Source organism: Sinocyclocheilus rhinocerous, unplaced genomic scaffold (genome assembly GCF_001515625.1).
Source record: "Sinocyclocheilus rhinocerous isolate Xijiao unplaced genomic scaffold, SAMN03320098_v1.1 scaffold752, whole genome shotgun sequence".
In the NCBI taxonomy this organism is placed as follows: Eukaryota; Metazoa; Chordata; class Actinopteri; order Cypriniformes; family Cyprinidae; genus Sinocyclocheilus; species Sinocyclocheilus rhinocerous.
In genome coordinates this window covers 569,939-584,865 of record NW_015639777.1, presented here as the reverse complement: position 1 = coordinate 584,865, position 14,927 = coordinate 569,939, and the positions used below count along the sequence as shown (strand labels likewise).

The window sequence follows — 14,927 nt, the reverse complement described above, 5'->3', positions numbered from 1 at the left end:
AAACTAAGAAGCAACCGAGATGAATAATACATCACAGGTGATCTGAATAAACGATGATTAACTAAATGAGAACAGGAACTGAACCAAATAAGGGCAGACAGGAACTAAACTGAAACAAACACGTGACAGATAGTCGCCCCCCTCCCGGATGGGTGGTGCTCTGGAGGAGCGGGCACTTGAGGGCGCTCTGGAGGAGCGGAGTTCGCTAACACAGGGGGCTCAGGAGATGAAGGAGGGCTGGACGGGACCAGCGGAGGCGAAGGAGACTCAAGAGACGATGGAGAGCTTTCTGGAGCGGACTCTGGAGAGAGGATAGGGGCCGAGAAACAGCGTCATGTCCAAAAGCGTTGTGGGGGTTCCTGACGTGAGGTGAGCTGGGGAGACACGGCTTGTTCCAGAGGGGGCTGGACGAGGAGACTTAGAATTGACTTCTTCCACCTCAAAGTTGGAATCGTTTAAATAGAGGACGAGATTAATCAGCTCGATCAGGGGAAAGTCACACGTAGGGAGATCGCAGCGGATTATATCATCGTCCAGCCCCAGCTGGAAACACGCACCAAGTGAAGATTCGTGCCAGCTCACCTCGTTGGAAAGCGCGAGGAATTCCTCCACATATCTCTCCAACATTCGACCACTCTGCCACAGCACACACAGCTTGTCCTCAATTGTAGTCATCTTTAACTGTTCTTGGTGCTGGATTCTGTTACGTGGTCGTGGTTGTAAGAAAGGCGCATGACAAAGGAGTAGAAGTAAAGGAGTCTTTAATAAACATCAACACACTTAGACCGTTGAAAATAGCATTAATCCAGCACAAAGACTCGACAGAAACTGAGGGCTTATAAGGGGCATGCAAACTAAGGAGCAAACGAGATGAATAATACAACACAGGTGATCTGAATAAACGATGATTAACTAAATGAGAACAGGAACTGAACCAAATAAGGGCAGACAGGTACTAAACAGAAACAAACACGTGACAACACCACATCTATCTAAAGTCTTTTTTTCTTCAAATGTATTCTCCAAAAGTATTTATGCACTTTTAAATTCCTGATGCTTCAAAAGAATGTGTATGAAAATATTCATTTTTTATTTCTAGTTGGAATTCAGCACTGATTTATCAGAACAGCTTGGAGCAAAAAGCCTGTCTTGTCTGTTCTGTGAAGATATTTATGATATGTATTGCTGTATCATATGGTCAGATGGAGTTTTGAACAAGAAAGGACCTCTAGTCTCTTCTTGTGGTCTCCTGCAGTCTGACGGTTAATCCTAAAGCAATGCATCTGGACATTAGCATTAAAAGACTGAAATGTTCCTAAGGGCAGAAAGACTGTGTGTATTTATGTGTATTTGAGCATGTGTGGGGGTTCTAGCTAGCCGAGTGTGACTAATCCGTTCTAAGTTCCACCCATACTTGTACTGAGGGAAGCCATAGTGGTTCTGTCTGACTGAACTCCGCAGAAGGCCCAGACAGAGCAAAAACCTCTAATATCACGCTTTAAGTTTGTCTGGGACCATAATCTATAGGTCTGTATTGCCTCTTTGCTGACTTTACAGAATTTTTTCAGAGATCTTGGGAAAGTTGATCAGTTCAAACAAGAAATGATGATCTGAGAAATGTTATATGTCATACAAACTTTGACCATTTTATAAAATTCTATGAATAGGGTTTGATTTTTATAAAAAAACAAACAAAAAAAAACATTTGAAGGACAAATAATGGTCTTACAAACTCTTTACTATTCCTTCATATCTTATTTCTACATTTTATTGTTTGATTTGTGTCCCAGACCCAGACCTGCAATTTAAAATGTGAACATCATCATCATTATTATTATTATTATTATTATTATTGCAATTTGCATGATATCCAATAAAATAGGTAAATATAATTAATTTACATATTTAATGAAAAAACAGTATATACAGTATATCAGTTTTTACATTATGACTGTCACAGTTGTGAAAAACTTGAATTGAACAGTTGTCACCACAAGCTACAATTTGCCAGTAATAAAGTTTGTGTACTTTGTTATCAAGAAGAATTCTGTTTTGGTGAAGAACATTTTCATTTAAAACATCAGAAATGTAATGTGTGAAGAAAATTATAAAAAAAAATAATAATAATAATAAATAAAAATAGGTAAATATCACCTTTTGATATCAAGGCTATATTTAGACAAAAGAAAGAAACCTGCAATCACATACGTCTAGCAAGGAGTGCTTTAAGGGAACTATTCAAGGGTGCTGTGGTTAATTTATCCCCAAACACGCATGTGGTGTAAAGTCATAACCCTCCACGTGCTGTTGTACATAGATCAAGTTTCTGCTAACAGGTGGATGCAATATATATCCATGAGGTGTTTATTAAGGTTCATAAATCTCCTACTAAACAAACCAGACTTGGCTTAAGCTGCTTGTGTTGTTTGTATACTATAAAACATAAGGTTCCTAACATAATTTAGTCAATAAACATGACTACGTTAAGAATTTCATGTGCTGACTTGATTATCCTACAGATCAGCATTGCATAATGCTTAAGGTACAAAAGGTGACATTGCAGTCCTGCTTATCCTCAGATGGTCAGGCTACTGTGAATTCCTCTGGCAGGACGGATTACACTGTGAAAACAGACCCACATTTATAAAGTACTTTTCTCTTTACTCACAGAAACTGTAAATGTGTCTGTTAGGTGTAGATTGTGCCATAAATATTGAATACAAATGAAACAGGCTCATTAGAGTCATTCAGATGAAAGTGATTAGGGTCATTAATTTTTTTTTAAATGTTTGTGAAAGAAAATTACTTCTGCTCATATAGCCTGCATTTATTTAATGTAAAAAAAAAATAAAAAATAAACTATTATTGTGCAATATTACTACAACTTAAAATAACAGTTTTCTATTTTAATATATTTTAAAATGTCACATGATCCTTCAGAAATCTTTTAAATGTACTGATTTGGTGATTAGAAAAAAAGAGTTGTTCTGCTTTTATTTGGGGAGTTGGGGGGGCTGATATACCATTTTTAAAGGATTTTTAAGGATTCTTTGATGGAAAAAAAGAACAGCATTTATTTGTAAAAGAAAAAGAAAAGTCCTTACTGCCACTTTTGATCAATTTCACACATCCTTGCTGTATTAAAAAAATCGTACCGTCCCCAAATGTTTGAACAGTACTGTTTTGATATAAACATTAAGCCAGATAAATATTGAATACAAATGAAACAGGCTCATTAGAGTCATTCAGATGAAAGTGATTAGGGTCATTAATTTTTTTTTAAATGTTTGTGAAAGAAAATTACTTCTGCTCATATAGCCTGCATTTATTTAATGTAAAAATAAAATAAAAAATAAACTATTATTGTGCAATATTACTACAACTTAAAATAACAGTTTTCTATTTTAATATATTTTAAAATGTCACATGATCCTTCAGAAATCTTTTAAATGTACTGATTTGGTGATTAGAAAAAAGAGTTGTTCTGCTTTTATTTGGGGAGTTGGGGGGGCTGATATACAATTTTTAAAGGATTTTTAAGGATTCTTTGATGGAAAAAAAGAACAGCATTTATTTGTAAAAGAAAAAGAAAAGTCCTTACTGCCACTTTTGATCAATTTCACACATCCTTGCTGTATTAAAAAAATCGTACCGTCCCCAAATGTTTGAACAGTACTGTTTTGATATAAACATTAAGCCAGATATGGACATTGTTGGGTAGTTTCTAGGATGTTGCTAGGGGGCTGCTTACAGACATTCAATGTAAGTCCAGGGGTTTTTCTGCCATGTTTATTGCTAGCCAAATGCTTAGAAAAGTGATAACTCTCCCCAATGAGGTATCCTTCATGTCTACAGCAGAAATTGTGCCAGCAACTAAAAATTATCCTAATGCGTGCAAATTTTCATGAGAATCAAAGCTATATTACAGTATTTTCTTTTCATCCCATACACATGTAATACATGTACGTATATTTCCATATATGAAATATATGGTCATATGAAGCAAAAACCTTATTATAAACCTCATTATAAATTGGAACAATTTCATATATTAACATATATAACTAGACCATAAAAAAGTATATGTTCATGTATGTGTAATACATTTTTGACATTCGTCATGTACATGTATCCATTCTAAAACCATGTTGGCATTATATAAGTAAATATAAAAGACAGACATGTATTTTTAGCCACTTTTAGAAAGACAAGTTGTTACATATAACACCACATTAAAAAATCATCATATTGATGTTATTAACATATGTACAGTACATGTACACATTTTATTATGGGGATTTTATATATGTTATAAACGTGTATCTTCATCTACCCAGAGAATGTACGCACTCTATGTTAAAATGATATATGGCCTTATATGTAACATATATGACAATATCACTATTGATATAGGGCAATATATGTCATATATTACATTTCTGTATGGGATGAACCAGGCCAACTAGATCATCAAAATACAATTCAGAGAAAGCGTCTGTAAGTGTCTGGAAGACAACAACATAAAAGACCTTGATACAGAATCCTCAAGTTCTTAGAAATACCAAGAAAAGGAAAATTGACTTCCAGGAACCTGGAGCCATATGTTGTCTTGATTCACTCTGAAAACAGCTATAAAACTCGAGGCATAAAATTTACAGCTCTGAAAATACCAATGCACTCCAACATCAGGCACTTTAATGGCTATAGCAGTATGAGGAAAAAGTCAATATGGCTGGTAAGAGTTCTCACTTGAAATTCAAAGGATTTATTGCCTCCCAATTTACAATTTGCTTGGTATTTTACATATCAATTCAATACCGGCCTATGTGATTTATTAGGTTATTATAACCTAAGGTCTCTATAATTATGGATGCTCAGGAAAAGTGATTAAATTAGCGTAAAGGCTTGCTTAGCTATACATTTTTTTCAATTCAAGCCCACGTTTAATGAAGATCCTGAAAGTAGGGGCTTACACTTTTAGAGCAATTCAAACATTAGCTCATCATCTTAATTGGGAGCACAAAGGCGAGAGGCACAGCTCAATAAAAGCCAGTTCAGCAGTTCCTTTAAAACAGTAGTTAGGGAGCTCTCCTCGAAGTGCCGTAGCAGGCCTCCAGTCCCCCTGCATTAGCCAAGCCTGGAGCCCGGCCCAGAATCCCACTTACTTACCAGACTTACACAGGCACAGACAGATGCTGCGGGCAGATTTATTTTATTTACCACTATCTAAAAGCCTCTACCATTCCTCCTCCTCCTCACAAGTGAGGTGTAGTCTGATGGATCGTCTTTAGCCTATATGTTTCTTCAAATATGGGCACTTTTGACCAAGTGGGCTTTCTTAAACTCTCTTAAAATGCTCTTTTATGCATTTTAGCAGACGCTTTTATCCAAAGCGACTTACAGTGCATTCAGGCTATACATTTTTTACCAGTATGTGTGTTCCCTGGGAATTGAACCCACAATATTTTGCGCTGCTAACGCAATGCTCTACCACTGAGCCACTCTTTTCAAACTCAAGATCATTTAACGTCTACTAACAATGTCCACTTATGGACATAACATGCATCATAGGCGAATTCTGCCCCCCGAACCGTCATGACCAAATTTCTCAAAATACTGTTCAATTGTGGTAGACATTATTACATTTTAAATGTTTTTTCCAATGTTTATGTATTATACATTTATTAGAATATAATTTATATTGATTATAAATCTTAAAAAAAGAACAAATGACAACTTTTATATGAATTAGTCAAATGAGTGATATTCACATTGATTTCCGTTGTTTTCTTCACACATCACATGTCTCATATTTCATCACAAGCATAATCTTCACTGACACTGACTGTTGTTAAACAATTACACTAACAAAATAAAACTTTTTAGGGGCAAAATGGTTGATTGTGGTGGATATTACTTTACAAATGAGGCAGTCATTGTCATGCCTCGTTGTATATTAAATATTGACTGGTCTGTGTCTGAGACAAGGATAAAACAATAAAGTCTGCATATGCAAGGCAAAAATTAGCAAAAATAAATGGAATTTTGTCAGGACCACTATCCTCAAAGGCAGAATGGTTCTGTTCTGGGCAAAAAAACTCCATGCCCACCCATGCAGCCTAGCATGGATAAGAGCTGGGAGATCAGTAGTCTTGCATAGCCAGACTTTCAGACTGACGGCAGAGCATTGGCAACTTTGAATGGCCAAGGCCTGCCCAAGAGGCCTTATAACTGTCAGGTAAAGCTACCAATCACGTTTCGTTTTGTGCTGCGTCATGTTTAGGGGTGTGGAAATGTCCCCACAATAACAGACCGGTGTGTGAAACTCTTGGACGTATTTTAAAGAGTCTATGCAGTGAAAAATATTGACTGGTCTGTGTCTGAGACAAGGATAAAACAATAAAGTCTGCATATGCAAGGCAAAAATTAGCAAAAATAAATGGAATTTTGTCAGGACCACTATCCTCAAAGGCAGAATGGTTCTGTTCTGGGCAAAAAAACTCCATGCCCACCCATGCAGCCTAGCATGGATAAGAGCTGGGAGATCAGTAGTCTTGCATAGCCAGACTTTCAGACTGACGGCAGAGCATTGGCAACTTTGAATGGCCAAGGCCTGCCCAAGAGGCCTTATAACTGTCAGGTAAAGCTACCAATCACGTTTCGTTTTGTGCTGCGTCATGTTTAGGGGTGTGGAAATGTCCCCACAATAACAGACCGGTGTGTGAAACTCTTGGACGTATTTTAAAGAGTCTATGCAGTGAACTTTACATATTTCACATACTTTTGAAAATCCAGCGCTTAGTTGATTTTGATAAGCGCTCATTGTCACAATTGTCAACACGACAGTTTTCTTCTTCCATGAGGGGGTTTGGCGACAATGCATCTTTGTTTCTAGGCGGAACGTTAAAGAACGCGACACACACATCTCCCGGAAATCCTGTATAATTCAACCAATCAGATGACGACTTCGAAACTCCTGAAGTGTTTCCAGTTAAGTGTGCCATATGCATCAGACATTCAGCCTACAGTGACGTGACGCCTGAGGGTGAGACTCAGTAACCCCCTTAGGGTAAACAGAACAGAACCAACATAAATTTAGCAGATGTCATTAATGTTCTTAATAACAATTTAATGTAACAACATAATTCAAGAGAAAGGAGTCTGATTCAACAAGGAATAACAGAAGGCCAAGTCCTGACTGTGGAAGATAGGAGGAGCTGGGGATGGAAAAGGGTAATTAGCTCCTGAGCAATGCAGTAAAGCTGCTGAAATAATACTGAACGGACCTTTTTAAAATGCTTTAAAAAATCCAACCCATAAATATAAAAGTAGTTATAGATTTACACAATTCATTTTTGATATTGTATATAAAAAGTACACACATATTCTTTGACAAGCATAATTGAAAGGACACACTAATTTCACATCAGAGCGTCTGGGTATTTTGCATTAAGAAGTCCTGTAGGGATGACAGTGGATGTCCCGAGGAAGACATGCCTTATAATCAAGCTGTACCAATGCCAGATCTCCATCATATGCCTGACTGATATTTCCCAGTTGGTTTTGAACTGCTGCACGTGGATGTAAACAATGCAAACAAGGAGAGCCCTTCAAAAGCGACACGTTACTCCAAAGAATAAGGCTAGAATTTACATGTCTTACATCAGGTTACACCATGTGAATCCAATGCGTTCAGGCCAAAGGAATGCACACTGATGCAATGGGTCTTCACTGAACCCCCATCTTCATTCATGCTCAGACTCTAAATCTACTGCTCATGTCAGGTACATTCAAAATATACAGAAGCCCTCGATCGCTCTCTCACATGCTCTCAGAAACCATACAAAACTACCTTGAGTAAGTCAACTATCGGTTTTTACAGTACACAATAAAATGAATAATATAACACAGTCAGAAATGAAGAAGGCAAAATGATGTCACTTAATGAATATAGATCAATAAATCAATAAATAAACATTTAATTACAAATAGTGTCATGAAGTATCATGAAGTAATGGTTTAATAAAATACTGTGACAATATTCATAGTATATCTCTCATAACTTGTTGGTTATGCATTTAAATGCATGCTTGAATATATTCCAGATCAGGAAAGGGCAGTTTTGAACAAAATGCACAAAACATTCCACTGTCATTAGCATTTGGTATTTCATCACAATGCTCTGCTTTAGTAAATAATACTACTGCTTATTCACTACTTGAATACAATACTAAATAGAATACTAAAGGAAAACTTACTGATACTGCATGAATATTTTGAATATGGCTCTATGTAATCTGACTGGCTTTTCCAGTTTATGTTTAAAGGCGAGGACATATTGAATAGAGGTTTTGGAACAAACATATCTTACAAAGACAATAACAGTGTAGAGGCTGGGTAAACAATGTAATAGGAAAAGATAAGAACAAAAAAAATTACCTGGTAATTTGGATGGAGTAGAAAATAATCTGGACATCCGGCCACAGCCATGATACACGCTTTGTAACGTCTCTCTCGGATATCACATCTACCTCAGATAAATGAGGAAAGAGTCTGAAATTAAATCAAAACAAAAACGTTACATCAAATGTTTCTTCAAGGTAAAAAAAAGGCAATCTCTTTCTGAGTTGAGTCTATGTGGCTACTACCAATATAGCACAGAGCACTTCTTAACCCAAATAGTTCCACAGGGTCAGTAAACAACATAAGAATAAGAGCAGGGAAATACAGAATCCGAGCTGACCAACAGCTTTGCAGATATGGTGTATGAAACACTCTCTAGATTGTCTTCTTAAAACTCAAAGGCACTTGGAAAGCAACTGTATTTGCAGTGTGAGGAGAGAAGGAAGATGTTAAACAAACAGATCATACGGAGTTCCAAATAGTGAACATTTCCACTGAGACCAAAATTATATATTTTCACTCATATAATGGTACCTTATTTTCAGAGGGTAAGATTATGTAGTCTAGCGATCTTAAATGTACGTATTTATTTTGCTGCTTCATTTTGAAACAGAAAACTAAGAAGACACAACTGGAGTTCACTGAAAACTTTGCACTTTTAAGGCCTGTTCACACCAAAGATGATAACTATAAAGTTTTAACTATAAAGTTGTAATAGTTGTTAGTTCTATGAGAATAGATCCACACAACATCTATAACGATAAAGACAAAGAGAAACAAAATCATTGGAATCCTTTTCAGGGTTGTTGTTGTTTTTTTTCTTTGTTTGTTTGTTTTTCAGCTGATAAATCATAAATACATTGCGAAACAATCAAAATCCACATGGCTTTAAAGAGCCTAAAGAGACTTAGTCGTGGCATAATGGTAAGAGAGTCGGACTTGTAACCCAAAGGTCGTGGGTTCGAGTCTTGGCACTGGCAGGGATTGTAGGTGGGGGGGGGGAGAATGTACAGTACTCTCTCTTCCACACTGAGGTGAGACCCTTGAGCAAGGCACTGAACCCCTAACTGCTCCCCGGGTGCCACAGCAAAATTGGCTGCCCACTGCTCTGTGTGTGTGTTTGTTCACTACTCACTGACAAGCATAATTGAAAGGACACACTAATTTCACATCAGAGCGTCTGGGTATTTTGCATTAAGAAGTCCTGTAGGGATGACAGTGGATGTCCCGAGGAAGACATGCCTTATAATCAAGCTGTACCAATGCCAGATCTCCATCATATGCCTGACTGATATTTCCCAGTTGGTTTTGAACTGCTGCACGTGGATGTAAACAATGCAAACAAGGAGAGCCCTTCAAAAGCGACACGTTACTCCAAAGAATAAGGCTAGAATTTACATGTCTTACATCAGGTTACACCATGTGAATCCAATGCGTTCAGGCCAAAGGAATGCACACTGATGCAATGGGTCTTCACTGAACCCCCATCTTCATTCATGCTCAGACTCTAAATCTACTGCTCATGTCAGGTACATTCAAAATATACAGAAGCCCTCGATCGCTCTCTCACATGCTCTCAGAAACCATACAAAACTACCTTGAGTAAGTCAACTATCGGTTTTTACAGTACACAATAAAATGAATAATATAACACAGTCAGAAATGAAGAAGGCAAAATGATGTCACTTAATGAATATAGATCAATAAATCAATAAATAAACATTTAATTACAAATAGTGTCATGAAGTATCATGAAGTAATGGTTTAATAAAATACTGTGACAATATTCATAGTATATCTCTCATAACTTGTTGGTTATGCATTTAAATGCATGCTTGAATATATTCCAGATCAGGAAAGGGCAGTTTTGAACAAAATGCACAAAACATTCCACTGTCATTAGCATTTGGTATTTCATCACAATGCTCTGCTTTAGTAAATAATACTACTGCTTATTCACTACTTGAATACAATACTAAATAGAATACTAAAGGAAAACTTACTGATACTGCATGAATATTTTGAATATGGCTCTATGTAATCTGACTGGCTTTTCCAGTTTATGTTTAAAGGCGAGGACATATTGAATAGAGGTTTTGGAACAAACATATCTTACAAAGACAATAACAGTGTAGAGGCTGGGTAAACAATGTAATAGGAAAAGATAAGAACAAAAAAAATTACCTGGTAATTTGGATGGAGTAGAAAATAATCTGGACATCCGGCCACAGCCATGATACACGCTTTGTAACGTCTCTCTCGGATATCACATCTACCTCAGATAAATGAGGAAAGAGTCTGAAATTAAATCAAAACAAAAACATTACATCAAATGTTTCTTCAAGGTAAAAAAAAGGCAATCTCTTTCTGAGTTGAGTCTATGTGGCTACTACCAATATAGCACAGAGCACTTCTTAACCCAAATAGTTCCACAGGGTCAGTAAACAACATAAGAATAAGAGGAGGGAAATACAGAATCCGAGCTGACCAACAGCTACGCAGAGATGGTGTATGAAACTCTCTCTAGATTGTCTTCTTAAAACTCAAAGGCACTTGGAAAGCAACTGTATTTGCAGTGTGAGGAGAGAAGGAAGATGTTAAACAAACAGATCATACGGAGTTCCAAATAGTGAACATTTCCACTGAGACCAAAATTATATATTTTCACTCATATAATGGTACCTTATTTTCAGAGGGTAAGATTATGTAGTCTAGCGATCTTAAATGTACGTATTTATTTTGCTGCTTCATTTTGAAACAGAAAACTAAGAAGACACAACTGGAGTTCACTGAAAACTTTGCACTTTTAAGGCCTGTTCACACCAAAGATGATAACTATAAAGTTTTAACTATAAAGTTGTAATAGTTGTTAGTTCTATGAGAATAGATCCACACAACATCTATAACGATAAAGACAAAGAGAAACAAAATCATTGGAATCCTTTTCAGGGTTGTTGTTGTTTTTTTTCTTTGTTTGTTTGTTTTTCAGCTGATAAATCATAAATACATTGCGAAACAATCAAAATCCACATGGCTTTAAAGAGCCTAAAGAGACTTAGTCGTGGCATAATGGTAAGAGAGTCGGACTTGTAACCCAAAGGTCGTGGGTTCGAGTCTTGGCACTGGCAGGGATTGTAGGTGGGGGGGGGGAGAATGTACAGTACTCTCTCTTCCACACTGAGGTGAGACCCTTGAGCAAGGCACTGAACCCCTAACTGCTCCCCGGGTGCCACAGCAAAATTGGCTGCCCACTGCTCTGTGTGTGTGTTTGTTCACTACTCACTGCTGCGTATGTGTGTGCACTTGGATGGGTTAAATGAAAAGCACAAGTATAGGACACCATACTTGGCTACAAGTCACGTCACTTTCAATTACCATGTACAATATGACTGACAAGCAGAAACAGCTCCAAAACTTCAAGTTGTCTGCTTTCAGAATTTGACTGTGGTCGTGGTCTTTTTTGTTAAATTTCTAGTCACCTTTATCTGTATAGCATTTTATACAATACTGATTGTGTCAAAGCAGCTTTACAGTGTCAAACAGGAAAATAGTTTGTCAATAATGCAAGAGGACGATAACAAAGAGTCATTTTTCCAGATAAAGTCAGTTCATTGATGATTCAGTGATGTCATCATCCAGTTCAGCCCTCGTCCAATAGTGTCTGTGCAATCATTCAAGTGTCCCCAACTAAGCAAGCCAAAGCCAACAGTGGCAAGGAACCAAAACTCCTTCGGTGACAGAAATGGAGAAAAAACCTTGGGAGAAACCAGGCTCAGTCAGAGGGCAAGTTCTCCTAAAACCAGCATGGCATGGTTTAATGCCAGGCTGCAACACAGGTCAGATTATGCAGAGGACCCCATGGTTTTGTGCCGATGGTCATCAAGGTGACGAGGTCGGGCGCATCTAGTTGACATAGTCTCCACTGACATTCAGGGGTTTAGAGGTCGTCTCTAGGTGCTGATCCACCATCTGGTCTGAATATGGACTGGATCCGTTTGACAGCGGATTCCTTCTATAGTTTCAGAGCCCTCACTGATGTTTATTTTTTTATTTTTTGAGCAGTCATGAATCAGTGATTCAGAACTCAAGAGGTGTGTGGACTTTTTCTAGTCCTCTTAAATCTACACTATTATACTTTTGGGCCTTTAGTGCAGGGGAGTTCAATCCTTCTCCTGGAGAGCCAACGTCCTGCAGATTTTATTTCCAATCAGCTCCTACTCGCCTGACTGGAAGTTTCTAGTGAGTCTGAAGACTTTGATTAACTGATTAAGGTGTGTTTAATTAGGGTTGGAGCTAAACTCTGCAGCACAGTGGCCCTCCAGGAACAAGTCTGGACACCCCTGCTTTAGTGGCTGAAACCTATAACTAACAGTTACTTGCGGTGGAACACTTGTTAATTATGTGAGTTGTTATTTTGCTCCGTTGTTCTGTGCAAATGAATTGAGGCACTCCAAAATAATAAATTAATAAATTAATAAATAATGAAAGAAAGGTGGATATCTGAAAATGTCTTGTGAGCATGTATGTATGGCTACTAGGCTATTCACAGGCAAATAGACTAAAATTGTAACTGGTTTACAGACAGGCTTTGTTACCAACATGAACATTGTTTTATAAACCTAGTCAATGCACAACAAATGTGATGCCATGCAAACTAAACATATTTCTGAAATGCCAAGTGGTGTTGATTTGTATTTTATTATGGGTACTGTCACTTTCCTTTTTTTTGCTTGCAGTCATTTTGGTTTAAGGTTCATTTTGTTGTGGCTTCAAGCTACTATGACACCATTGACTGCATGCAGTAGGAGCCTGACCTTCTTTCCTTTATTTACAGATATGACATAAACATGCATGGACAAATTATGGAAATATGCAGTTTCCCATGGAATCCATTCAAACCACTCTAAAATATAGATCATTATTAAAGGCTTATCATAGTTATTCAGGGTAAGACAAAAACATTGTATATAACATGAATTTATCATGTACTTGCGTATTATTTAAAGTTTGCTCATTTAAAAAAACATTGTATATAACATGAATTTATCATGTACTTGTTTATTATTTAAAGTTTGCTCATTTAAAAAAAAAAAAAAAAAAAAGTTAAGTGTATCTTTAAGGTTCCCATTGGTGCTCAGGCTGATTTTAGAGGCCCTATTCTCGGGCCCTTGCGATTACATAATGGAGTCAGGTCTGCACTTTTCAGTGTCCAATTCTGCTACAAAAGAGTGGGCAGCCCCAGGGGACGATGTCATCACCGTTAATCATGTGATTGACCTCCAGGCCACGCAGGTCTGACAGCTCCTCTTTTGGTATCTAATTTCATTCAATGTGCCTGACTCAGAATCAGTATTCAGAAGCCTGCTGAGCACTGAATCACACTCTTCAATCTCTCAATGCCTTGTTCAGTCAGCCATGGAACTAAAAAGGAGAACTGGGGAGCCGGCAACACCTCAGCAGGCATCTGTCTCTGAGGGGAGGCCTTTTTTTTTTTTTTTAGGGTTGTGAAAGAGAGATGAGAGTTGAGGAACACAGGTACAATTTGTCATGATTCCTGTCTTGTTTACCTGGCTTTCGTGTGGACTTTTAGTTTGTAGTTTTGCTTGGTTCTGGTTCCTGTTTCACCTAGTGATTGGTTTGATTGTTCCCAGCTGTGTGTTGTTTGTTAATTACCCTCTGTGTACTAGGGGTGAAACGATACATGTATTCGTACTGAACCGTCACGGTATGGACATCTCGGTTCGGTGCATGAGGCCTTACAACGAATACAGGCAACTCACCCCCAATCCAGAAGGGGGCGCCGGCAGCAATGCAACGCTGTTTGATAACCGGCCACCAGCAGAAGAACAGCGCTGGGTTTGTCCCTTTTTAACCCAGCATTTTTTAGAGTGTATTATTTATTATGTAAATTATAGGCTTTGTACTTCAGTCACGTTCCAACGGTGACACAGAGGAAGGCGCGCTGATGTTTGGTTCACGGTATTTTATTTTGATAAAGTACCAACTGCGCTGTCAAGTTAGCAATGCTGGAACTGCTGTGCCGTGTGTGTGTGTGTGTGTGTGTATGTGCGTGCGCGGCGCGATCACTTCAACAGGTACAATTTGTCATGATTCCTGTCTTGTTTACCTGGCTTTCGTGTGGACTTTTAGTTTGTAGTTTTGCTTGGTTCTGGTTCCTGTTTCACCTAGTGATTGGTTTGATTGTTCCCAGCTGTGTGTTGTTTGTTAATTACCCTCTGTGTACTAGGGGTGAAACGATACATGTATTCGTACTGAACCGTCACGGTATGGACATCTCGGTTCGGTGCATGAGGCCTTACAACGAATACAGGCAACTCACCCCCAATCCAGAAGGGGGCGCCGGCAGCAATGCAACGCTGTTTGATAACCGGCCACCAGCAGAAGAACAGCGAATGCCATGAGTTGCGCACTTGAAAACAAAGCCCACTAGACAGTGACCATGTGCTGATTCTGAATACTCACTGACTGAGTATACTTTAAAGGCTTGTGCACTCAACTGTTTG

General features: G+C 38.0%; 1 protein-coding gene across 1 annotated transcript in view; it reads right to left on the bottom strand.

Annotated features, from left to right (window-relative positions):
* The window catches only part of LOC107751877 (growth factor receptor-bound protein 10-like), a 120,084-nt gene that overhangs the window by 88,580 nt on the left and 16,577 nt on the right, over nt 1-14,927 (bottom strand). Inside the window, exons 3-4 of the mRNA XM_016567644.1 lie at nt 10,588-10,701; nt 8,440-8,553 (exon numbers count right to left, since the gene is read on the bottom strand). Coding sequence (XP_016423130.1) covers nt 8,440-8,490 — 51 coding nt within the window. The 5' untranslated portion in view covers nt 8,491-8,553; nt 10,588-10,701. The remainder of the gene's footprint in view (nt 1-8,439; nt 8,554-10,587; nt 10,702-14,927) is intronic.